This window comes from Onychomys torridus, chromosome 11 (genome assembly GCF_903995425.1).
Source record: "Onychomys torridus chromosome 11, mOncTor1.1, whole genome shotgun sequence".
In the NCBI taxonomy this organism is placed as follows: domain Eukaryota; kingdom Metazoa; phylum Chordata; class Mammalia; order Rodentia; family Cricetidae; genus Onychomys; species Onychomys torridus.
In genome coordinates, this window is record NC_050453.1 from 16,842,311 (window position 1) to 16,869,951 (window position 27,641).

Below are 27,641 nucleotides of genomic sequence, written 5' to 3' on the forward strand. Positions count from 1 at the left end.
ATATGTTCTTACAACCTGGCACCAACTCTTTCTTCCTCCTGCATTCTGAGAGGAAATCTGAAGTTACTTTGGTCTGCAGAATGTCATGGAAGAGGTGTTGTATGACTTTCAAGTTGAGTTACCAAAGGTGATGTGGTTTTTGTAAAGGCTACATGGAAGCCCAGGTCACATGTGTAGACTCCAGAGGACAGATTCATGAGTAAAGTATCTTTTAGATGATTCTGTCACATTTTCTGCCAGGGTCTCAGATATCAAGGAGCAGACAGATCTTGTCTGAATTTCCAACCCCTAGAAACCATGAAAGCTAATAAATGATCATTATCACTTTGACCCACTAGGTTAGGGGTGACGCCTAGTAACAGCCACAGGAAAGGGATTGCTCACTCTCTGCTGCATGGCTCTTTCATCAGGATGGAAACCTTCTACTTTTAGGAAGAGACAGACTCACAAAGCTCAGGGAACTCATAAGACTCAGGTCATGAGACCCACCCCTGGGTTATCTAGGCAGTACACAGCTGCTGGGAGGGAACACTTCATAATGTTATCTGCAAATCGTATGGGAGATCCCAGGGAGGCAGCTTTCAGAATTGTCACCCATGCTGGGGTGGGTTTTGCAGTGATATAGCTCCCCAAGCCAGCCATGATCCTGTAGTGACACCTTGCCAGTGCTCCTGGGAGTAATGTCTCACTATGCTCATGTGAGTGACTCTTCACCATTCTCTTGACAGTGACCCCTCACCATGTTCCCTGTGAGCGACCCTCATGCTCCTGTGAGTGACCCCTCACCATGCTCCTGTGAGCGACCCTCATGCTCCTGTGAGTGACCCCTCATGCTCCTGTGAGTGACCCCTCACCATGCTCCTGTGAGTGACCCCTCACCATGCTCCTGTGAGTGACCCCTCACCATGCTCTTGTGAGTGACCCCTCATCTGCTCCTATGAGTGACCCCTCATCTGCTCCTATGAGTGACCCCTCACCATGCTCCTGTGAGTGACCCCTCACCATGCTCCTGTGAGTGACCCTTCACTATACTCCTGTGAGTGACCTCTCACCATCCTCCCGTGAGTGACCCCTCATCATGCTCCCATGAGTAACCCTAATAAACTCACTAGCTCCTCAAGATGGATTCAGGTGGAATTGTTTCTTTGACTAGTTATTCTCCCATCTATGGAGGTGAGTAGAAATAGATGCCCCCCAAAACACCACAATCTCCCCCCACAAAAGTCCCAATTCCTGTTACTTTGATCATTCCCAGGCAAGACTCTGACCTTCTAATGTAGCACATGGTTTACTTAGCTATCTTGTTTAGTATCTGTTCACCTTAAAGAATAAAAACCCCAACAGGGTAAGGGTAAGAAACACAAAAATGTTTGTTGGATGACTAAATGAGTGAAAAAATGAGGCTATCCTGGAGAAAAGAAAACTGAAGAAAGAGAAAAAAGAGTCCTCTAAAATTAATTAATTAGCTATAATGAAAACAAGTTTATTTAGTTTCCTGCAAACAGAGAAGTGGGCACAGTAGAAACAGAAGGACCACCTCTAAAAGACACTAAAGACAAATAAATGACAAACAGAAGAAAGTGCCTATCAAGCAAGGATGCTAAATATGTTCACTGGCTACTTTTTGAATCGTAGAGGAAGAGATTATAAAGACATTACCCTCACTTAACATGAAATGAAATCAGCTCCAGGGGCCCTTTGGTACCTAACCTGAGTTTGAACAAAAACCTTCTTCAGCTTCTGTGCTGGTTAATATTCCTGTCACCTTGACCAGAACTGGAGATCTAGAATCACCTAGGAGCCAAATCTCTAAGATTCCTGAGGGAAATTATCTAGCTTAGGTAGTTAAGGTGGGAAAACCCATCTTAACCATGGGTGGCATTAGCCCATGGGCTGGGGTCCTGAGCTGGACAAAGGAACAGTGTGCTGATCGCTCACATTCATCTGCTTCCTGATTGCAGATGCGATGTGACCGGCTGTCTCACACGCCTGGCAGCATGACTCCCCCACCATGATGGACATCCATCCCTTTCATATCCCCTGCCATGATGGACGTGTCATATCCTCCGTAAATTACTTTGTTCAGGGTATTTTGTCATGGCAACGAGGAAAGTGACTAATACAGATACCAAGTAGGTAATTGTAGGCAAATTGCTTAAATTCCGACAATGTGTTCACATAGTGTCTGGCACATCATTATCATTTTTATTATCATCATCATCATCACTTTGTTACCAAGACTTGATTTTTCCACAGTAAGATTCAGAAAATACTATCTGCTTTTATAGGCTCTTTTAGGAAAATAAATAGTGTTATAAAGAGTTTAGTGTACCAATGAATGGCACTTCAGTGAGATATATAATAAGTACTTGGAGCCAAGGCTGATTAGATGGAGGAACCTGGCATTGAACCACATCACCTTTAAATAAGGATTAGATTTATATAATAAAAGCTACCAGAGCAAAACACTAGGTGAAACATGAAAGTCTATTGGCTTTATAATTAGAAGGGAACTTTTCTGAAAGTGAGAGAGCCCATTCTTGACAAATAAGCTTGATGATTTTGTCACTGAAAGTGTCTAAGTGGTGGGTAGAAACCACTTGAAAGGAATACCAGAGAGGAACACATGCAGTGAGGAGGCTGTGCTTTCCTGTCTTGCAAAGAATGTAAAGACTCCTGGAATTGCTAGTCCACTTAGGAAAGCTTCCTTGGCTTCCACTAAGGAAAACTGGATGTGATTAGAGGAATTGTTTTAAGTTGTTTCTTTTGTAAAATGTGTACCTAGCTCATATTCGGGACATCTCAGAACTTTGAAATGAATAGGATGTTCCTGATAGCCACGGATTCCACAATGACACTTGAATTCTGACATCATTGTAACCAGCTCTCTGATCTGTCTTATATATTCCAATTCTGGGGAGACCAGCTGCTTCAGCTCTTTTTACACAGCGCTTCAATGACACCCAGATAGAAGAAGGTTAAAGTTTAGAAATCACTCACGTATAATGGCATTATGTGGGACATAAAAGGAGAGGTAGTCACAAAAGAATTGAAAAGGTTGACATTGTAGCAAGAAGAACATTTTGCAAAATCCTTGCCCCACGAGTTCTTTCCTCCTATATCGGGGAAAATAGGTGAGTTTTTTTTTTTTTTAATTCAAATAGCAAATTAACCTAAAAGGCCATATTTACCTGTCTTGTTCCTATGAATGACAGCATGACACATTTCCTGAAGGTATTCACCCCAGCGTACTTCTTTAACTATCCATTAACTTCATGAACTTCCCAGTGTTTATTTCAAGGAAAAAGATCATCTCCCTAGCAGGATGAAATTAATATTTACTGAACCTGTATCTAGAAAGTGGCACCATGCTAAGTGCCATGCTAAGCACCGTCGCTGCGAGCAGAGGATGGAGGAGGTGCAGACTGGGCATGGTTCTTCCCTCTGGGCTCTCCATCCTCCCTCACTACCCTTCACTCCCCTACCTCCTACCTGGGTTAGGAATCAGCTTAGAACTGAAGTCACCTTCATGGGATGGTCTCCTATTCTCAATGGCCAGGTCCACTCCAGAGTTAAAAGCTGAAAATTGGTATCAATACTCACAGGGCAGATTTAACTTATTTAAATAGGGAGACCTATTTTAGGCCTCAGTTGTCAATCAAAGTGGAAACTTAAGGAGGATTTTTTTTTCATTTATTACATTTGTACAACAGGCTATTTATTGGATGGCAATGCTGGACTTTCAGATGTGTGGAGCAATTAAATGGAAATCTTCAGTGTATCTCAAGATAGTTAAATTGGAGTCTACCATCCTTGATGCCCAATGATTACTACAATATAGACTACTGTTTTTGAAGAATTACTAGCTTCATAAAGAGTAGAACTTTCCTTAAAGATTGGTCAGAAAAGTCAGGCAATACAGTCATTTTTTTTAGAAATTTTTCTTTGCTATTTAATTTATTAATTTTTATTTTTCAGTGAGGCATACAAGATACTAGATACCATTATGACATTTTTCAAACAAAGTGTGTTTTAGAAGGTCCTTCCCCCCCTCCCATAAGCCCCCTCACTCTCTCCCTTCACATAGTTATTTTTGAGGACTTTTACCCTTTTAATGATTCTGCCCAGGACACGTTGCTAAGCATGCCCTGATGAGAATATCTCATCTTATCTGAGGGGCGTTCAAGGATGGGATGCTCAGAAAGGTGAAGAAAGTGTTTATACAAATTAAGAGGTCGTTTAAGGTCTACTCAGCCCAATTCAGACAATGCAGGGGTGGGGGGGGTCAACTGAAATATGACAAGGCCCTCACACAGCCACACCTGCTGCCCAGACAGGGTCCTGACCTAGGAGTGAGACCGTGGCAGTCAAATCTCCTCCACCAGTGTGTGAAGGACAACCCAAGCTACGATTTAATGTGAAAATGGCCGATGCCATTGGGGCTCATGTGTCGTTATAGAAATATTTCAATGCTCTGAGGATTAAGACTCTCTGATAATGAGCAATGACATGACAGATCACCAGAGTTCCCAGGAAATCCATGGGGTCAATGACTCAGGGAGAGAAGATAATAAAACAGATTATAAATAGTGAGAAGAGGTGGCAAGAGCTTGTGGTTGGAGGCAGACCCTCTGGGAACAGTTAAGATACCCATCCAGGTGTAACAAACACCAGCGATGCCTCATCTTGAAATAACACCCATTTCAAAGCATTCTGGCTCTGCTGTGAAATATACCATAGTCATTTTGGAATTTCCACCATCAGGAACAAAAGCACCCACCCACCCCCACCCTGCCCCATACCCCATCGACTTCCTGTTTCCCTAACTGCCTGTCAGGAAGGGCATTCCTATGTCTCCAGAGACTGAAAAAAAAATATGGGTCTTGGAATTGTTCTGACTTTATGCAAATAAACCATTTTGTTAGTGAAGGAAGATAATTCATGATATGACTTCAGATAAAACATTTACTGCTAGGAGGCATAACATGGCTGACCATTACCCTCCAATAACATCACCCTAAAACATTACATGGAGTGTGTTATGCCTTGAAAATGAATGGGGCTTTGTAAGTGAATGTTCCATATCAGCCTGTGGTGAGAATGACTGTACATTTGTTCTTCTCTGACAAATCAACCCCACTCACCTCTTCAGCCTTATACAGCCTTGTTTAAGTGACATTGTAAAGCAAGGCGTCTTAAAAAGAGCGATCATGGTTCAACTCTGGACTAGAGGCTCCTTTGCAGTGTGGTCTTCTGTTTTAGAGTCTGTCTCGCTCACTGCACTGTAGACTCATGACAATCGACACCACGTGTTCACCTTCTGCAGCCCCAGATCTGCCTGATAGCTTTGCACTGGCTGAAGGGATGGTGTAGAGCCACATTGGAGTTCTCTAGAGTTTATAATGTGTGTGTGTGTGTGTGTGTGTGTGTGTGTGTGTGTGTGTGTGTGTGTGAATGCCTCCAGAGTGGAGAAGAGGGTGTTGGACACCTGGAACTGGAGTTACAGCTAATCGTGACCCATCCAACACTGGTGCTGGGACCCGAACTCCAGTTCTCAGGAAGAGCAGTAAGTGTTCTTAACCACTGGGCCATCTCTCCAGTCCCCACACTGTTCTTTAGTCAATCCAACCTTTGGAGTTACAGCAATACACAGAAGTCTCAAGGTTAAGGAGCTTGGAGTTTTATATAGTGCTGAAATCACGGGAGGTTTATGGGTTTTCTAAAGCATTGTCCTTAGGACACACATCCATCTGGACTTGATGGCATGAGTCTCTCAGAGAAGGTAATTGTATTCAAATGTTTGAGTTATAAAAAAGAAGAAGAAGAGCTAGCAGTTACCTGATTTAACTGCTGGTCCCAGAAGTAGCGGTTGTCATGCCTGGGACTAATACTTCAGTACCTGCTGTCAGAATATGATGTCATGGCAACAAGCAATGAAATGAATATAAACCCTCTCTGCTCAGAAGTCCCCACCTGCACATCTGTAGACCTTTCTGTTCCTGTCTGCCCAGACCCAAACATGCTTGGTACCAAGAAAACCAGAGGGGTCCTCTTACCTACTCCTATGTCACACCTCTGTAAACCTGGCTCAACACACAAATGAGAACCATAAACACCAGACCTAAGGAACTGTAAATGCAAGTTACAGATCCCACCCAATGCCGCCTGGAAATGGTTTTGGTTAATAAACAAGGAGTCATAGAAAATTGGCTGGCCATATTAAATGGAATTAATGAAACCATGTGTAGTGGTTTGAATAGGAATGCCCCCCATGGGCTCATATATTTGAATGCTTGGTTATTAGAGAGTGGGGCTACTCAGGAGGGATTAGGAGGTACAACTTTCTTCAAGTGGGTGTGGCCTTGTTGGAGGAAGCATGTCACTGGGGGTGGTGGGCCTGGGGGTTTCAAAAGCTCAAGCCTGGCCCAATGTCTCTTGCTGCTGCAGGTGCAGATACAGAACTCTCAGCTACCATGTCTGTCTGCACACCGCCATGCTCCCCACCATAAGGATAATGGACTAAACCTCTGAAACTGTAAGCAAGCCCCAACTAAATGCTTTCTTCTATAAGAGCTGTCATGGTCATGGTGTCTCTTCACAGCAATAGAAGACTGGATAAGACACCATGTCTCTATAATACTGTCATTTAGATTGTTTATAAATTACAGACAGAGAAAGACTGTTGTACGTGAATTACAATTACTCCATGGAGAATGCAGTGCCTGACTTTTCTGCTGAGAAATGATTGTGTATCAAAGATGCATGTGTATCTAGCACAGCATGAGGACTGCCCAACAGAAGTTAAAATTCCTGCAAGGAATAAGCATATTCCAGTTAACCTGATTTCAAGGTTCTAATGAGTGTAATGTTCTTTTCATTACACTGGGCTAAATCACTTAGCCGTATGCTAATGCAAAGTTAAGAGGAAGATGTCCATGATCTACCAGACACAAGCCACCCACCTACAAGCCAAGGGCAGCCATTCCTTCCTTGGAAAGAGGTCATGTTGCTCACTCCTAAAGTCTTCATTATAAAAGTAGTAGTGTGTTGTGCTCATTCTTCTGTCTTTTGATTATGTGAAATTTAAAGCTGACATGGAGTCACACCCTTTAGATATAATGTGTTGCCTGAAGCTGTAGACTGCTGTCAGGGCGTGAGAACTAGAAACAGGTAGCGTTGGCAGAGAAAACAAAGCCTAATCTGTAACTCTTTGCTCAATACCTGTGGGATTTTTTTTTTCAGAGCACAACTAATTAATTGTCAATGCTAGGTGACATGCTATCTGGTTTGAGGGTTTCTTGCTTAATTAAATTTGAATATAAGTTTCATTTGCTAAAGGAGGCAATTTTCTTCCCTGTGATATTTTTATTTTCAAAATTATTTACTACAGTTGAAATCTGAAGAAATCCTTAAACTGAAGTATTTCAAGTGCAAACAGTCTGAACAGGGTCTCCACATGGCAACTGCATGGAACAGAATGAGAAGTGGGTCAGGCTCTCGGCCTGGTCTCCGCTGCAAGGCTGGACTGCCCTAGATTCCCGGCAGGTGTTAGGATGCTTGGCACTTCAGCAGCCCCACTGGAGCCTAGAGGTGGCAATTTACATCGCCCTTGTTATGGCTGGGTTCTAAAATACTCCCCCCAGCCAAGGCTCCTGTGTTAGGGGCTTGGGCTTTAGCTGCTGGTGATGTCTTGGTAGGCTCTGGAGACACTGGAGGTGGGGGATAGCTGGAGGAAGTAGGTGTGTGGTGGTTAGTCCTTGGGGATACCTACACACACACACACACACACACACACACACACACACACTCACACTTCTGTGAAGTTCTGCCTCACTCCAGTCCCAGAAACACAAAGCCAGGTGACCAGACTCATCCTTCTGAAACCATGGGCTGTGACGAATCTTTCTGTCTTTAAAGTGTTCTCTTGTGTGCTCTGCTCACAGCAGGGAGAGTGACCACACTGCCTCCCTCTCTCAATCCAGCCGCTGCAAAGCAAGTTGGGACAGAGTTCACACAGACGGCTAAGAACTCCGGCCGATGTATAGTGCAACAACATGCATGTGTCGGGCATGTTCAGTGCTCTGGAGCAGAGGAAGCAGCTCCGTCTGGTTTTAGGATTTTAGGGCCAGCACGGTCTCCACAGAGCAGGTAGCAAAGGTTAGACAACTAGAAACCAGTCAAATCAAGCTGGAAAGAAGAGTCTGCAGTGATCATGGCCCAATCAGACAGACTACGGGGAAATGCTTTCTGCAAGTCCATATCAAAGCTGCTACCCAGGCCTGTAATTTGCTTTTCATCACACATACTTGCTGATGGAATCATTTCAGTGGGGGCTGGCAGTTAGGCGAGAAAGTAGCCTGAGAAAGTGAGGTCTGGGCGCACATCTCCATAATTGGGAAGGTAGAGTGAGCACTAAACACAGCCTCTTCCCTCCTCTCCTCTCAGCCTCCACCCCTGCATCTTGTGTTGTTGGGGTCACGCTCCAGCACAGGCCTGGACACATGCTTGTGGGAGAAGGGCAATGAGGGGAGGTCAGGACAAGAAATAAAGTGTTTAACAATGAGACAAAGCAGTGGAGTCCTCTCATGGACCTATTTCATGGGTCCCAACTAAGTTTTCATGTTCTTTCATATTACTTCTTTGTCATATAAAAGAGTGACTTGGTATTTTAGAAAAGGACAATCAAACAATCAAATGAAGCTGTAAAGAAAGGAAGCCACTGGGAAACACATAGTGAGACATAGCGAAATCAATCAAAATACAAGGCAGATGTATTGGAAATTCCCTAGTGAGCTCCATAAAGTGACCCAGGTTACATCAAACTGCATACTTAACTGGTCTTTTTATCTTAGTAGACATATTATGTGTGGGCAGGTGAAATGTAAAAAATGCAGAGTTAATTATTTTTCTGTGGACATTCTTAGTTATTAGATTGCCAAGTTGAATAGTTTCCTTGTATTCTGAAGAATTTAGGTCATAATTACACTATTTTATTTTATTTTATTTTATTGTGTGGTGTACATATGCTTGTGTGTGTGCAGGTATGCATGCAAATGCCTGTGAAGTCCCCAGGTCAACATTGGGCATATCCCCTAGACTTCTGTCCATCTTTGTCTCTTGAAACAGGGTGATCTGACTAGACTAGAGGATTTCAGGGGACCATCTGTCTCTGTCCACCCCCAAATGCTGGGGTTACAAGAGCATGTCACATACCTGTGTGGCTTTGTATGTGGGTTCTGGGGGTTGATTTCAGTTCCCCATGCCTGCATGGCAGGCACTTTACTGACTAGACCATCCTCCAGCTCTAATTATGCTATTTTAAGTAGCCATATAGATTTTAAAGTAGTATTTCAACTTTACCACCACGTTAATTATTCCTATAATTTTCTGACACTGAGTGCTTGGCTAAGAATAAATCACCAAGCCTGATATTATTGTGAGGAAAATTAAACGGATGTCCTGATGGAGCATCTAGGAACAGACTGTCAAAAACAGAACATGTAGCACATGCCTGTTCTGATGTAAAGATGGCAGATGTTGACAAATGTGTGTAATCTCTAGACAGGTCCTGGCACTTACAAACACCCAGCAAACACTTGTCAATTTTTGCAAACATATTGCTGTTGTTACAATAAAATGTTAATATGAAGGCTGTATCCTAACTGTGTTTTAGGAGATTCTTCCATGGAAGCGTCTAAATACATGAGATGTAATGAGAGCATCAGAAAAGGGCCCTGGCTTTAATCCCTGTCCTAATCAGGGTTTCTATTGCTGTGATGAATACCATGACCAAAGCAAGTTGGGGAGGAAAGGGTTTATTTGGCTTACACTTCCACATCATAGTCCATTACTCAAGGAAGTCAAGACAGGAACTCAAGCAGGGCAGGATCCCCGGGGCAGGATCCCCGAGGCAAGATCCTATGCAGAGGTCATGGAAGGGTGCTGCATACTGGCTTGCTCCCTATGGCTTGCTCAGCCTGTTTTCTTCCAGAACCCAGAACCACCAGCCCAAGGATGACCCCACTCACAGTGGGCTGGGCTCTCCCTCATCCATCACTAATTAAGAAAATGGTCTACAGCAGTGGTTCTCAACCTTCTTAATGCTGCAACCCTAATCCAGTTCCTCATGTTGTTGTGATCTGCAACCATAAAATTATTTTCATTGCTACCTCAGAACTGTAATTTTGCTACAGTTATGAATTATAATGTAAATATCTTTAGAGCTAGAGGTTTGCCAAAGGAGTTGTGACCCACAGGTTGAGAATCACTGCTCAACAGGCTTGATTATGGCCCAATCTTATGGAGGTCTTTTCTTAATTGGGGTGTTCCCTCCTCTCAGATGACTCTAGCCTGTGTCATCCTGACATAAAATTAGCCAACACAATCCCTTTGTCTCTGAGTCAGCTCTTTGTTTACCAACAATCAGATGGACCAGGACATTGATTCATGCCAACCTGGGTTCCTGGTCATCTTGAATTTGAGTTTTGGTTACACTGATGGCTAGGATGGTCAGAAAAAGGGGACTTTTTCACTTGAACTGGTAAATATGGCCATCTACAGCTTAAATCAGATGTCCAGAAGATTTCTACTCACACCATTGTTTCACTCTGAAAACCAGATCATGAAATGAATGATGTGTCCCTTGCCTTGTACTGGAGGAGATCACTTACTCCATCGAGCTTCTTCTCTGACAGTGTATCCTCAGACCAGAATGGCCAGGGAAAAGAAAACTTACTGTTAATTTCAACCTAATTTAGCTGTGTCTTGGGGCCACTTAGAAAGAATTATGCAAAATCAATGCAAACAAAAACCAAAGCATTGTATTAAGAAAACTGACACAGCTGTCCCACGCTGAGGTTGAATGTGGCCGAACCCCACCACTCAATGTTGAGTGTGGCTGATAGCACTTTCCACAACACACTGGGGATAAGTTGTCCAGACTGGTCATGGAGGCTGGTTAACTCTGACTGCCGTGCCTCTCATATTATAGTCACTCTGAGAAAGAGGACAAAAGATGGAGGCACATTCCACTTCCTACAACTGGTTGCAGCTCCTTGTATCATCCTCACAAGGACTGGACACTCCCCAAGGTCACAAGCCAGCTCTCATTTCTATAGTCATGCTCCCCAACTTGCCTAGCCCACAATGCATACCACGTGAATGAATGAATGGATGCATATATGGATGATTGCATGAATGAAGGCATGGGCAGTTGGGAGGATAAAGAGAGTTGGCTGAGTCATTGACATTACAGAAGATATGGATCTGGCTGTAATTGTTCTTGACAGGATCAACCTTAGAGTCCTCACATGCTCCTCATCCATGATAGAGTTTGGAAACACTGATCTAGGTGGAGTGATTTTTATCCAAGGATGGCTCCAGTGCAAAGGCCCTGCAGGGCTGCTTTGGGATGCACTTGTACGTGATTCAAAACAAGCCTGTCAGGTTACATTAACAGGAACATCATTATATGTAAGGAAGATGATTCTTTGTATTGGGCAGGGAGATGTGATTCTGTTTCCTTGTTTTTAATGGGGCCCTTTAAAACTGAGACTTCTCAGATTGTCCAGGATCTTTCTTTTTCTATCTCTCTATCCACATGTTCATTGGATGGTATTCTAAAGGAAGAAGCAGATAGCCAGTGCTGATGCTCTGTGCAGTCTGGTATAATGAACTTCTGCCAAGGTAAGGACTTTGTGGTACCCACAAGTATGGGCCTGCTACAGTTATTTCACTAAATGGACACAGCCTCTAAGCTGCCATCCTTCTAAATTCATTTCTCTCTACCGGTAGAATAGTACATCTCTCAGACCTCCTCAGAGAAGTTTGTGAGGGGATGGTGGTTACCAGGGAAACTCACAACTCACTGAAGCGCAGAGAATAATGGTCAGACTAGAGAGCTCAGCCACAAACTGGGCATGTATAGAATTCCACCCTGCCCCGACGCCCAGGCTCAGGAATTAAAAAGGAAAGAGAGGAAAGATTCTAAGAGCCAGAGACTAATTCGGGTGGAACTAGAGACCTGTCTTCGGAACACGACAGGACAGCTGGACTGGCGGACTCACAGCAGCTGTGGTTGCTGAACAAGTTCAAGCCAGTCAGAACAGGAGGGAAAGGGGCTCATGAGCCCCCACCCATAACTGAGGAACTCTGGCAAATGATGGCTTCTGGGGAAGAGGAGTCCATATTCTTTGTGTGGTTCCTGGTGGGTCAACCACAGTGGAGTGTGTATATAAAAGTGTATGTGGACAACTCAAATTTGAGTTGATGGCTTATCAAAAATCAAAAAGAACACAAAACTGGTGAGTAAAGAGGTGAGCGTGTAACTGGAAGGATTTGGGGGTAAATATGATGAATACATTGTATGAAATTCTCAAAGGATTAGTGAAAATATTTTTTTAAAGAATGGTACCTGGTACCTAGTAAATATTAAACAAACATTTAAATAATAAGTAAATGAGTGGGTTTTTCATTTGTTTTTAATGTTTGCTAGCTTCTAGGTAATGATGATACATAAACTGTCTTGTAATACAATATTTTCTAGGCTATCACATTCGAAGAACGAATGTAACAATTATGTTCAATATAATTAATTTTCTGCATCATTATTAATCTGTGTCCAACATGTGTTTTGCCAGGCCTTTGGGAGTGAGATTTTCTTTTTAAGTTGTCTATTGACACAAATACACTGCCGGGCTCTCTGAGACTCAGAGGCTGTGGATTTGCGTTCTGTAAAGTTAATTCTAAAAGTCAATTTGATTAGATGATTGTTTTTTCCATTTCTGACCTTTAGAAAGGAAATCCCTTGCTGCCAGGCTGGCAGTAGAGGGCTGGTTCTCTTTCTCCAGGGGGACATCCAAGTCCATGTTTCCTTGGCTTCTTGCTGGGATAGTCCTCAAAGCAGAGTACTGCCCTGAGAAATCACTCATATTTGCATGGAACTGACCGATGTGTACTTTATTTTATGAAAATATAGACTTTCCTCCTCAAAATTGTATTTCCTTTCTGCACATGTTGTTGAGACAGAGTTTTACTAAGTTCAGCCTCACCTAATGTACTTTATTCTCTAGCTTCTGTCTCCTGAGTTTGGGATTACAGGCGTGCCTCACTATGCTGAGATTATAAGCATGCATCACTAGTCTGGGATTACAGGCATGTATCACTATGCTGGCATTATAGACCTGCATTGCTATGTTGTGATTATAGGCATGCACTATCCTGCTGGGATTACAGGCATGCACCACTATGCTAGGATTACAGGCATGCATCACCATGCCTATTTCTCAAAATTGTATTCGTAAAGAAATTAAGCCCATGATATTCTTGCATTTGAATGTGTTCTTATTAGACTATCAAGTAATGACAACAATTCAACAATTCAATTCCAATCCTATTCATCCGAAGATGAGGAGTAAGTCAAATATCAATTTCTACCGTTTTTTCCCCCCACTGAGCGCTGAAAAACTTCTAAAACAAAACAAGCATTAACATTCTAAGTTAATACAGCCAGCACTCTAGTATGAAGCAGAGATGCCAATTTTACTTGGAGATAGCTTTCTGTAGTTTGAGGGCTGAAAGTTCTTGCATTGTGTTGTCAGGCCACTCCCTGCTCTTTTTTTTAAGTTCCCTGTTCTTATTCTTTGCAAACACTATTTATGCATACATCCTTTAAGTTCCTGGAAAGTAAAGCGAGATCTTTATTCAAGTATTCATCCTGTGGGCGGCAAGGGCTTCCTGACCACTTTTGAATGACAGAACGGATGCCTGGAGAGAGGTCAGTTGATAAAGTGCTTGCCATACAGGCCTGAGTACTGCGAGTTCCAATCCCAGAACCCACATAAAAAGCTGAGTGTGGTTGCACACACTACTCACCTCAGCAATGGTGAGATGGGGTACAGGGACAGGTGGATCCCTGGCCACTTAGTGGCCAGCTGGTCTAGTTTATTTAGGAAATTCCAGGCCAGAGAAACCCTTTTGTAAACAAAAGGTGGGAGGCACCTGAGGAATGGACAGCTGAGGTTGTCCTCTGATGCTCTGATTTCCACATGCATGGCCACACACCTGAACCTACACACACACACACACACACACACACACACACACACACACACACACACACAGAAAGAGACAGAGACAGAGAACATATGAAGGGATTCAAGAATGTATAGCAGTGTGGTCTTTTGCTACAAACCCCTTCCCCCAGAATTCTGCTTTTCATAGTTGAAAACTCAGCCAAACACATGCACTCTAAGGGTTCTCCCAAGGTTAAGATACCACTCCTCTGCAGTCGCCATGATGCTCCGCTCACTATAAAGTATCCCAGGCATTATCACCTACTTCAGGTGCTTCAGGAGGCTCATCAGGATCTTTCCCCCTTACTATGGGTTTTTCAAGTGCAGATTAATAACTTAACCAGTTAACAGAATGCAGGCAGAGAGAGTGCTTACAATACCCGTGAGAAGACAGGACAACCCACAGACTCCTGTGAAATCCTGGACTTGTCCTACGTCTCCGGGATACAACTTCAGGCTTTTTCAAGTGGTAACAGGTCGGCTGAGCTCATGTTCCTGGACTCTCTCATATACCACTTTCTCCCCCACAGCCTTTTTCCCAAGAAAGGATTCTTAGAAATGGCTATTCTATCCTCAGATATAGTAGTATACTCAGATATGTTAGTGTAATCGATTTTTTTGTAATTGAAAATGACTGTCCTCTCTCAGTCATAAAACTAAGGTTATAACCAAGGACTGAGTCAGTTCTTATCCCTCCCTCTTTATGGACGCACAATCTACTGCCTCCAATCAGCTGTAGGGATGCAATGTGATTTCGAGTTTTACTTTTATATGTGATCATTAGGATCTTCTATGTTTCCCAAAGGCCATGTGTGAAAGGCCTGGGTAAGGGGATGTAACCTTTAGATGAAGGAATTGGGATTGTTGGGGGTGTACTCTGAAGGGGGTATCCGGGGCCCTGGCCCCTTTCTCTCCCTCTCTTTGTTTCATAGCCACCATGAAGTGGGTGTCTTTCTTCTGCGTCGGACTCCCTGTGATGATGTTGTGCCTTGGCACAGGTCCGGAGTGACAAGGATTGAAACTCAAAGTGTAAGCCAAAATTAACCGCTCTTCCTTTAAGTTGGGTTTCACAGGAGCTTTTGCTCCAGTGGCAGACAGCTGCTGCGGTGCAATTGCTATTTGTCATTATTATGACATTCTGTTTAATTTGGTCGGTCACTAATCACTGCCTAGCTTGAGACTCTGAGAAATATTTAGTTCTAATCACCATGAGATATGCATAGAGTTGTGCAGTACCATCCACTTCCATGCTAGTGTGGGTAAACAGAAACTCACGATAATTCTACTCTAAATTCCCAGCCACACCTTCTGCCTCATCCTTCCCGACTTTCTACCCAAAGAGATTTCATTCTCTTCTTCCATGGGCCCTGAGAGTGTTCTGCTAAAAATATACCTCCGTGGTAAGAAATACTTTGTTTACTGCTGTGACAGAATCAGGTGGTGTCTTAGTCAGTCTTTCCCTAGATTCACTTTTTAATCACAGGACCCTTACAAAACGTCTATAATGCGTTAGGTGCCCAGTTAGCATCCTTTCACTCCACGTCTGCTTCCCAGCCTGCATCTGACCCATAGGCCTAGATTTTAATATCAGATGATTGACTGGATTCGTATTAAGATCCTGAGAGCTTTAATCACGATACAACCAAAATGGAAATGTCTATAGATTCAGTTGCTGCTGCCAGAAGCTAAACACTGGCCACATTTTTCTCCTGCCTCTCGGTTCAGACTCATCCCCAACCCTTTTCCAAATGCCACACAGTTCATTTTTGGCACACACTAATCCAGTACTTTGAGAGAAAGAGCCCACACAAAACATCAGGTAGGGTAAAGGCCGCAGCATGGAGAGTAGCCTGAGCTGTCAGCCTGGCTCCTTCCCAGCCCCCACCCTCCAGCTCTCTTTCTCAGTATCCGGGGACTATCTGGCAGGGAACTTCTGTGTTCAGCTGAAGAGAATGTGCAAATGAGAGGCTGGGCAATGGAGCTTATTACCTAAGTAGAGACCTTACATATTTATGAACTGACATCTTGGATTTGTGGCTTTGTGGGATTCCTCCATGTCCCTTTGGAGCACCAATAAGCTAGGCAGAGAGAGAGGCCTTGCAGGCTTGTGGCCTCACTCCACACCTCCATGCTGGCACCCAGATATGGCAGGTGGCTCGTTTGTGGAGATAGCCAGGGTCAAAAGAAGGTGGAACACGAGCCTCTCTAGCCTGCTGGTCTGAACTTGATCCACGGAACACTGGCCCTACTGGCAAAAGCAGCTGTTGTGGACCTGCCTATAGACAGATAGGAACATCTGCATCCCTACTGAGAGGCCCATGAACAGAGCACATGCAGGTACACAGCTCATGGCTCTGTGGCACCCCTGGACCATTTTGTGGCTCTATGTCAGGACAGGCCACAGGAACCATCCATTCCTGTCAAACATGGTTTTGATTTTGTTTTGTCTTGAAAGAAAATTTCCTGCAGGAAAATATATTTTTACAGTGAGGAAGGGGTCCATTTCATCAAAAATCTGAGCTCATACAGTATTACAGAAAAAACACAGGCCATTCTACAGAAAAATGGGTGGCTCCTGCTTAGGCCCCCAAGGCTGGGCTCAAAGAGGGTGGGCAATTAGGTGTCACTCTCTTTAGTTGTGGACAGTCCCGCACAGAAATAAACACCAGCAGAAGTGAACGAGACCGAAAACTTCAGCCAAGACTCATCAAGGCTGAAATCCAGACCCGTGTTTGTCAGACCCCAAAATCTTTGTTTCTCTGTTGGCTACACTCCATGATGAGTCGTCTTTCTGTGAAGTAGGCAAGGGATACTTTTTGATACCTTGGGCCCTTTTTCGTTCTCTCTCTCTCTCTCTCAATTTTGATTTTTGTTTTAATTTAATTCTAGGTGTATGTTTGGGTGTTTTACCTACACACATGCCTGTGTACTATGTGCATGCTTGGTACTTGCAGAAGTCAGAAAAGGGCATGGGATTCCTTGGCACAGGAGTCAGAGACGTTCATGAGCCTCTGTGTGGGTGCTGGGAATCGGATTCTGATCCTCTGGGACAGCAGCCAGTGCTCTTAACCACTGAGCCATTTCTTTATCCCCTCTCCCTCTTTTTATATAGGAACCAATTTCGTTTCTCCATCCTCTGGAATCTGGAATGGTTCTCCTATACTTGGGCACTGGCCTTCAAGTCTTAGCTTCCACTCTGGAATGAAAGTTATAATGCTTCTGGAGACACAAACATCAGAACTTCGGGCCCTCAGAGTCTAATCTCCATCCATGTCACAGACCTGGACATACTGTAGGTAGGGCAGTAACAAAAAGAATGCTGGTTTGCTCAATAGCATGGGTTAATCTTAGTATTGAATATAATAAGCAAAACATTGGAGCTGTAAACATGGACGAATCTTAATATTGAATATGGTAAGTAAAACACTGGCGCTAAAAGGACATTATCTTCACACTAATTCATGCCTGAAGGCAACTCTCCTCCATTTACTACTCATTTGAGGTTTGTGTACACATTGCTTCATTTTCTGTTCCCTCAGGACCTACCATTGAGGAAAAGCAAGGCCTCTTCAGCCATTTCTTCTTTCCTTACATAGCCAGACAGCAAACAGAGTCAGTCCTAGGCTAGATGCAGAATGCAAAGTTCAAGGAAAAGTGCCATTCCCAGAGATCCTAGTCTACTGAGAGCGGTGGATGATGACGACGTCTGTGTAGCGATGTGTGAGATGGAGACACCTATATGTCAAGCACTGTAGACGGACTGTCCTGGACAGGCTTAGGGGTTAAAGGAGGCTCACAGGAGAAAAGTAGAAAAGAATTGGCCAGAAGAATGAGAAAATGCTGTGCAGAGGGGCAGTAGTAGCCAGGGTCGGGGGCTTGGGGGGGGGGCAACAGAGGAATCCCTTAGGAAAAAGCACTTCAGAACGTCAGTAGTTAGCACACTCAGGGGCCACAGGTTTTTGTTTGCTTGTTTAAGTCAGCACACCAGTGATTACTAATAGAGCTGGGACTAAATGCCCCGGCTTAACCACTGCCATAGGACACTTCTCATCCCCACATTGACTTCCTCAGGTCTCCGGTCACTTAAGATCTTGGACCTTTATTGAAAGACAGATGGGACCATCACGTCAGGGACACCGACAGACACTATGCCGCGTAGAGCTAAGCCCTACCCCTTCTCTCATTTAACTCTTCCAAATCTTAATGAGACTTGGATCTGAAATGTTCCTCAAAGAGCCACATGTCCAAAGCTCACTCATCAGCATGCTACAATCCAGAGTGGTAGAACCTTTGAGAGACTCTATTAGGTTTTGGATCAATGAGGACGCAACCTTGAAGGGAGCATGGGACTCTGATCTTTTTCTTCTTCACTTTCAGACCATGAGGTGAAGGTGCTTCCTCTACCACACATTCCTCGCCATGATGTCACCTTTGCCCAAAGCCCAAAGTAATGAGACCAATAGCTGCTAGACCTGGGAGCCAAAGTGAACCTTGTCTCTTTATAACTTGATCATCTTGGGTATTTGTTACAGTATTGGAAAGCTAGCACATGCGATAAACGTTTCGTTTCACTGATGTGAAAATTAGGAGCTTAGAGATGCTAGGCAATTTACAGATTAGCAGCTGAAGTGGAGGTAATAAGTATCGGTTATACTGTTCAGCTGTTACCTCACAGCAGCTCTTCTGCTGTGTGGGAATGTCCGACCTGCGACCTTGGGCTGCATGTGGCTGAGGATAGCTGTGAATGCAGCCTGGCACAAATCAGGAACCTGCTTAAAACATTATGTTTTTGCGATTTATTTTTTTAACTTTATTGCACATTTCTTGAGTGTGATCCTTATAGATGACAATGTTGTGTTGTGATGTCAAAAGGTTGGGCATGCCTCTGAGGAAGAAACTATCCAGGAAAAAAAAATGTAACCTTTTCCTGTGATCAGGGAAAATTTTACAGCCATTTTCCACAAGTCAAATTTTCCCTCCCCCTCTTCTTCTCATCCTCCATCTCCTTCTCCTTCCTAAGATTTATTTTGAGGGCTCTGTCTGCATGCCAGAAGAGGGCATCAAATCCCATTATAGACAGTTATGAGCCACCATGTGGGTGCTGGGAATTGAACTCATGACCTCTAGAAGAAGAGCTAGTGCTCTTAACCATCTCTCCAGCCTGAAATTAATTCTACTTACAAGTTTAATTATATATATATACATATATATATATATATATATATATATATGTATATATACATATATATATATATATGTATACATATACATATATTTGTTGTGTTCCACATAATTTAAAATGTGTACACAGTGAGGAATGTCTAAATTGAGCTGATTGACATATGGATTACCTCGAATATCTTTTGAAGGTGACCACACTTCAAATCTACTATTAGCGATTTTAAGGAATATGGTATGTTGCTATTCAATGTGATTATTATCCAAATCTGTCAAAGATATGTTTCTTGCCTGACATCTCTCTGAGGGTCTCGGTTGGAAGATAAGGTTGAGAAAGGGTGTATTGTCTGCCTGGATTGGCTCTGCGGGCAGACCCACCAGGAACCTGGGGTTCTCTGCAGTGCAGGTGGGGTAAAAGTGAAACAGATCTCGCTCGTGAGGAGAAGTACTGGAGGTTATAAAAAACGAGAAGGACCAGTTGGGACAAGGGAGGGGACTTATAGCCCACATGATAAGTATAGTAAGAGAGAACCAAGGGGGTCCCTATGGTGACCCTGGTCTTCAGAGAGGAAACTCTCTGGCCACGCTTTGTGAGAACTCTTCTCACAGAATGGAAGCATTGCCAGAGAGGATGGCTGGACAGACAAATGTACTCACACAGCAAAACGAGAGAGCAGGCAGATCATCCTGAGCAAAGCTTTCCCTGCAAGACTTTGGACCCTAGAGCGAGCTTTGTGCCATTTTCCATCTGGCAAGTATGAGACTTCTAACCACTAGGCATGACCAGCGTAGACCTCGGCTCTTCACAGGACTTTACCTGAATGAAGCCCCTCAGGAACACCCAGATCTTTCTTTCTCTCCCACCTTGATTCTGCTTTTTTTTTTTTTTTTTTTTTTAATTGCTCAGCAGTTTTCCTGACACCAACCGGCTGCCTCTCAAAGACAGTTTGCAGGTATCAGCATATCTGTCCTTTTTCTTTTTCCTCATTCACCACTAAAGCCACTCTCCACCCTGTCCTTGGCCACTTATCTTTCTCCCTTATTAGGACAGAGAGGGTCCAGGGGGGACTTAAGGCCTTTTTGTCAGGAACACTTTGGAGGCACCAAGAGAGGCATGGGTCAGGGGAGGAGAGGCAGACAGGGATACGTGCTCTGTTAAAAATAGCAGGCACGTGGAAGGTCACTCCTCACGGTCTTTTCTATTTCTGGAGAAACTGCCCTCTTTTGCCCCAAATCCAAAAGTGTTAGGAAATAATCCCTCTCCACTCATCAGAAAGGTTGCAATTGATACCTGCCTTAATGAGGTACCAAAAACCAGCACTGTGACAGGAGCGTAGGTAGGAATTCTTTCAAGTCTGACTCTGATTACTTAATGTTTAATGATGCTCCCTTTCCCTGCCTGCCTTGCTCCACTTCCTCCTCTCCCCTCAACCCTCTTCCAGATGCATGAGTCTGCCAGAGTTCATGCAAACCAGAAACCCAAACAAAACCGCTCCAGAGTTCAAAGCCTTTTCCCCTTGTGATACAACCACTTCGTGTGCGGAGGCTCTCACGTGACGCTGCCAACATGTGTTTTCTGTCTTAGATTCCCCCTTGATAACAAAGGACATATTTTAGAAGGTGTGGTCCTAGGTATATCTGGCCAGCAAGAATCACGGAGCAGTTTGGGGATTCTGTTTGGCTTTAGGCTGATTCCTCTCAGGGACTTAGAGACTCTTGATAATGTTAAGTGCCGATTAATAAAGTTAGCACCACTTTGGGTCAGGTCTGATCTCATTCTGCTGCTCATAGAACTGGCTTAGTATTCAGGAATCCACTGAGCTCATTCAATCTCCAGTTGGCAGAGCCGAGTGTTGCTACAGTACTCCCTCTGTCCAGGGCTGGGCTGGGTGTGTTCACAGGGTATCTAGAGAGGGGCTTTCATGATGTTCCAAGACTTGGAGAGAAGAATGGGAGTGGGAGCTAGTCAGGGAGGGCAGGCAGCGGAAGGGGCAATAGCCCTGCCAGGGGTTGAGGTCCAGAAGGGCAGAGAACCCATGACAGCACTGTAGAACCCTCTTCCAGATCTAAGCAGCTTCAAGCTGCCAGGAACAGTTAGTGCTACTAGGAAGACTTTATCGGGAAAGTTAGAACCATCTGTAAAACCAAAACCATCTTCAGTGAAAGGCATCCACACCTAAGTGATTCATGATGGTAAAAGTCTCCAGTAAAATACTGTTTATTAATCTAGAAAGCTTAAACGGCTCTTCCTCTACAGAATCAACCTTGCTTTAGACACCAAAGCAAAAGCAAATCATACTTTTAACTTTTACTTCCTGGTCTTCTAGATAGCCATCCTTTTTTTTTCCTGTGACATCAAACTGATTTGCTACTTGGTAACTGAGGTACCTGAATCCAAGTCTAGCCCATACAGAAAGATGGAAGACCTCTCAGGACATGGCCAGCTCTTACCTTGCCAGTGTCCTGCAGCCCAGACCCAGTGTGATAAAACAAGGAGAGGTCTGTCTCAGGCAAAGCTGGAACACATGAATTCAGTCAACTCTGAACCTTAGTTTTTTTATTTTAAAAATCAATCTCATGTCTATGTGGCTAGAAAGAATCTGTTCTGAAAGCCACAGGCTAACTTCATTTTCATGATTCTGTGAAGAGAACACATTTCAGTTCCACCCTGGATTCTAAAAGGGGTCAATGTCAAATATTTTTACAACCCTGAGTAAGTTCCCCTATAGTGATGACTACCAGTTCAAAAATCCCGATTCACCCCCTTCCCATTTAATCTCATCCTTGGGAGACGGTTTGCAGATTCTGTGCCAATAGTTTGTGTGTCTGCGATAGGGCTGTGTGTATTCAGAATGCCAATTTCATAAGGAAAGCACACACACACTGGACCCTCCTAACTTCTCAGCCACACTTCACACATTCAGGCTTCACTCTTCTCAGAGGAAATGCACTGTGAAAGTTAAAATTGAAAACCAAAACCAACAGCACATGAGACAGAGCATGTCACCAGAGGAACATACAGAACTGCGTTACTCACACTGTTTTCCAATCCATCATCACTGATGAAGCATGGCTAAAGAACCGAGCGCAGAATCCATCTCTCCACATCTGCTAAGAAATAGCTTCTCTCAAGTGTCTCTTGCAGATCTGGGGCCATCTCGGGAGGAAGGAGGAGTGTGCTGAGGTGAGGAAGAGGCTGGGAAATCCTCAAATCCATGGGGGTCTGGGAACTTTCACAGCAGACCCTGCTGCAGCATTCCTGTGATTCCAGACTCTGGTTAAGCCAAGATCCTGGCCTCTCTGAGCTCCCAGGCACCCTCCTGGTGCAGGTCAGTCCCTGCTCCGACATTGCATTGCACTCCCAGGACACTGCATGGGTGAGATGCAAGAGGAGCTGGCTGAAATGCTGCCAGTCCCTGCAAGCAAGCTCACTCTTTCCCCAGAGCTGCACCAGCCTCTCTGTCTGCTGCTATCTCAGAGAGCCAGCGAGGGAGGGGCAGAGGCAGGCAGACAGGCAGGCAGGGAGGGGCGGAGAGAGAATGGGGGGGAGAGACAGGAGAGAGAGAGAGAGAGAGAGAGAGGGAGGGAAAGAGAGAGGAGAGAAAGGAGGAGGGAGGAGAGAGAGAGAGAGAGAGAGAGAGAGAGAGAGAGAGAGAGAAGCTTTACTGAAAGACTAGCACAAAAACACTTGCTGCAACTCTCATTAACCCACAGTAGCTCAGGAATTTTCTGAACACAGCAGCTAGAAAATAGAGCATCAGAACCAAGTGTTTCACATCTTTAATTACATACTGAGTACATGTCGAGTCAGGCATGTGCAGACAAAGCCTACAGGAACAAGGTTCTGTGCATGTGTGTGAGACTCCCTGAGAGAACATTTGCACACACACAGATGTGGGTCCCTAGAGGAGGAAGAGCTATGGGCACAGATTTCATTGGCTGAGTGGAGGTATCCCGGCTCACACTGTACCGGTCTTAAAACTGATCAAATGCTGTTGGTAACCCAAGTGCACACAGGGAAGAACAGAACAGCCCCCTGCCTCAGACACTGTCATGGGCTGTGCTTTCCTCAATTGGGTTTGGGTGGAGGGGCCACTCCCCAGAAATAGTTTCCAAAAGAAAGAGTGCACAGAGGCCAGGGTTACAGTGAGATGCTCAACTTTACATGCTCTTCACTGAGTGGGCATGGCTACCTAGGGTGCTCCCCACACCAGCAAGGCCTTGAGTATGTTCACAGCCCGCAGGAGACATTGGCTCAAAGCAGATATCTGAGACAGTTGGGGGACTCCTCAGTCAGGAGTGCAGAAGGGAGAGAAAGACTGGCTCAGGAGCAGGGGGTGGGAGATGGGGGGGGGGGGGGGGGCAGTTAGAGAGAGTGTCACGGTGGTCCAGCACAGGAATCATGGCAGCTTGATTTCCCAGGGGTCTTTGCAATTCTCTCTTACATTATAAGATATTTCCTTGTGTTTCCATGTGTCTGCATAGTACCCACCTTAGGGGCCCCTGGTGGCAATGTGTTAGAGCTCTGAATCCCTGGACCCTCTCTCCAGATTCTGAATAGCTTTGAGAAACTATAACCTGCACTTTAACAAGCTCCAAAGTGATCCATAGGCAGGCTGGTGTCATTGGTCAGTGAATGGATGAATGAGACATTAAATGGGAAAAAGCAGCTAAGAGATGGGAATATGGACACTGAGAAAGGCTCAGCACCAAACCTGAGCAGGAATGACAAAGAGCAGTGAGAGAGAGCCAGGAGAAGGACATACGGAAGCTGGTGGAGCGCAGAAGCACTGACTAGACACTTGGACACTGAGACGGCATGTTCCTTCCGCACTATAGTATAGGCTGAGTGTCCTCGAAGGCCCATACATTCAGGGCTTGGTTCTCAGCTTGGTCCTATCGGGAGGCAGCAGAAGCTTCAGGTGGGATCTAGGAGGAGGTTTTAGTCTTGAGGGTGTGCCCCCAAGAGCAATTGTGAGACGCTGGTCTCCTCTGCCCCTTTCCTACTGGGCCACGAGGCAAACAGGTGTCTTTCATGCTGTCCCATTATGATGTATTCTAATGCCACAAGCCACAGAGCCACCTGGTCACAAGCCTGTCACCTCCACAGCGAGGAGCCAACTCCAACACTTCCTCTTTTTAAATTAACGGATTTCAGGCATTTGTTACAGTAAAGGGAAACTAACACATTTCCTCTTGTTCCCTGATCAAATCACCTCTGTTAAGTCACATCCCCGGGAACCTTCCCAGCCATCCCAGAGGGAACTGTCTTCATCTCTTCCTGTTTGTACTTCTCACTGCAAATGACTTTTTGCACTGCAGTTACTACAGGCTTTCATGCCTAATCAATGATGGTGAACTGTTTATGTAGACCAGAGGATCTGTCAATCATCAATATATGTCCCAAGTTCTGGATACAAGTAGACCCTGAACACTAATTTGAAAAGCAAAACATAAAATAGTATCTTAACTTGAGCAGTTGGCACATGATATTGGCTGTTATGGGTCTTTAAACTAGGTACCCATCAATATTTCATGTATTATTTTGCATGCATGATCCCTTTCACAGTAAAGAAAACATTTTAAGTAAATCAGAATGTCTGGGGTTTGGGAAGGTTATGACTTAGTGGAAAATGAAGTATAAAAGTTGCAAAAGGTTCATCTATGCAGGAGGTTAATAAAATAAAAAGCAAAATACCAGAATGAGGAGACCTTGGCAGAAAATGTAGTCCTGCCCAAATGCTTTTTGATGGACTGGTGTGGGGGATCCCAGGAACTTACAATGACAAAGCAAAGATCTACCTCTGCTTGAAGTAGAAGGGAGAATTGAACTAAGTCTCTGAAGAAGGTCTGTCAAAATTATCAGCCAGACAAAATCTCCCCTTTGCTTGATTTAAAGGGATGGGAGGACTCACACATTAAAAGTTAGGAAACACACTAATACAATAACTGAGTGAATGGCTGTATGGAACAGTGAAAAGAGAGGGACTTGAAGCACCATTTTATAGTTTCTAAAGTGTTCCATTTGGTACCAAGTCCTCCCAGGTATTATGGATGGGTTGTGGTCCAGGAGAGTCAAAGTGCTTGTTCATGTTCCTACAGCATGTGGCAGGATCTGGAGCCCAGTTTTCCTCACACAATCTGCCACATTGTCTACAGTATCAAATTTAGGCCTCAAGTATGAAAACGGCTCTTTAACTTGGTGAAACGGAAGGAATTGGACGACGCTGATAGAACCATCTGGAAGCACATTGTTCTACTTGTCAAAACACTGAGCAAGCAACACCTCAGTAGCTTGGAACTGGAAAGCTCCACCTTCCATCTCCAGAAGTATGGAGTAGGCCATCAGATGCCACCAGCACGCTCTACTCTCTTGTGGGCAATGGGACTCCGTGGAGCCACACACAGTGGACATAGCAGTGTGCCTTCTGGATCTTTCTTCAAGTGGGAGACTTGTTGCTCTATTGCTGGACTGTCAGCCTCCTGCTCTGGGCTCTTCCAAGACTTGCCTCAGCTAAAGAAAGCTACAGAAGGCTGTAGAGAACTGGTATCCTGAGGGTGGTCCCTGCACAGTGACCAATGGGGACGGCAGTAGAAGAGATAGCAGTTAATTCAGTGCAGACACAGCGCTGGGCCATGCAAGCTCAAGAGAGGCCCTGTAGGGGTGAACAAGCTTTAGTAGAGCCCGCTTGGCAACTTGACTTTCCCTCTGTTCAACCATCCGTCCCTTTCATCCTGAGTGATCATCTCCAACAATCACATCCCACCACACACACACACATATACACACACATACACACACACACACAGACACACACACACACATATACACAGATGCACACACACACATACACACACACAGAGACACACACACACATACACACAGATGCACACACAGATGCACACACACACACAGACACACACAAACATACACACAGATGCATACACACACAGACACACACAGACACACACATACATACACATACACACAGATGCATACACACACACACACACACACACACACACACACACACACACACGCCCAATTCCATTTGAGTACTGGCTTCCTGAGAATTCAGTCTGCCACACCCCAGGTGTCCTGCTCTGTTCAAGACTCATTACCAGCAATTTCTAGTTCCCAGACACACACTTCTGGTAATGTTACAGTGTCAAAGCCATGAAAACGGATTCTACCTTCTTCATCAAAATGTCAGGCTACTGTTTTTATCTCCAAATGCCTCTCTCAAATCAGAGGCCACAGAACCCTGGGGCCTTCTGGAGGTGGGAGAGATTCACGGAGTTTGTTCCTCCTGCCCATGTGGCCCCCTTTCTTAAAAAGTAGTCTTTTATTTAATTTGTACATTGAAAATCTTGTAAGATTTTATTTGAATTTAAAACTATTGTTTTTATTGTTTTAAAGCACTGGTTTTGATGATCCCATGTCTGCCTCCCACCTGTGACATCTTTGGGGATCTCATTGTCCTCAGAAGACACTAGAAAGGTAGAAAAAAAACAACATGGTTCTTAAGGCCATATGCTAATTTTGGAAAACAGATTAATTCATATATAAAGATAAAAATCTAATATAGATTAAACAAGAGATGCCTTTCAGGCTGACTCCTAATTCATTGGACAGAGAGGGGACTACAAATGTTGATGAATTTAAGAACCATTTCCTGGAGGAGTTCAGACTAATGATCAGTTCTCAGGACTGTCGGGAGGATCTAAGATGGATAGCCTTAGAAGAAACAGCTTTCAGTCAAATGAACCAAGTTCTTTGGCTGGAATTTGCTGAACTCTCTTCCTCTGTCCTCAGCACATGATAATGTGTGTGAAGAAGGCAGACCCATTGGCTGCTAATGCTCCAGGAGGAGAGGGCTCTTCTCATTCCTCCACATAAGGCAGTATTCCGAGTAATGGCTAAAAGGAACACATTGGCTTCTGAAACTCTAGGGCATAATTTATGTAGAGTATATGTATTCATACACAAGGAAGAGGTCCTAATGGTTACCAAATAGTCATAAATGAGGAAAGGCCTCTAAAATAATCACATCTGAATTACCTATACAATTTTCCTGTGGGAAGTCCTGAGAGTATAGAAGGTCTTCATCATTTAAAAACATCAACTAAAATGAATCATGCATATTCTGTAAAGATATAAGAATGCACAAAAAGAAGTTTGCATTACTGGATATGCCAGCCTAACACATCTACATAATTTATTAGTGATTATATTTAGTGATCATTTTTAAGTCCTTGCTGTTCAGGAAAGGAGTCTTAACTGAACGAACGATGATATACTTTAGGATATATTGGCAGTTGTACATAATACCACATTTTCAAAACTTTTGCGTCCATTAATACAGATCTGAAGTCAGCTAATGAAGAAAC

General features: G+C 44.1%; 1 protein-coding gene across 2 annotated transcripts in view; it reads right to left on the minus strand.

The window, feature by feature from the left end:
- The window catches only part of Kif26b (kinesin family member 26B), a 426,094-nt gene that overhangs the window by 118,554 nt on the left and 279,899 nt on the right, over nucleotides 1–27,641 (minus strand). The window contains exon 1 of one of the 2 annotated variants that reach the window (XM_036202105.1): nucleotides 22,288–22,724. The exons of the other annotated variant lie outside the window; for it this stretch is intronic. Coding sequence (XP_036057998.1) covers nucleotides 22,288–22,358 — 71 coding nt within the window. The 5' untranslated portion in view covers nucleotides 22,359–22,724. Of the gene's footprint in view, nucleotides 1–22,287; nucleotides 22,725–27,641 lie in introns of those variants that run through there. 2 annotated transcript variants of the gene reach the window in all.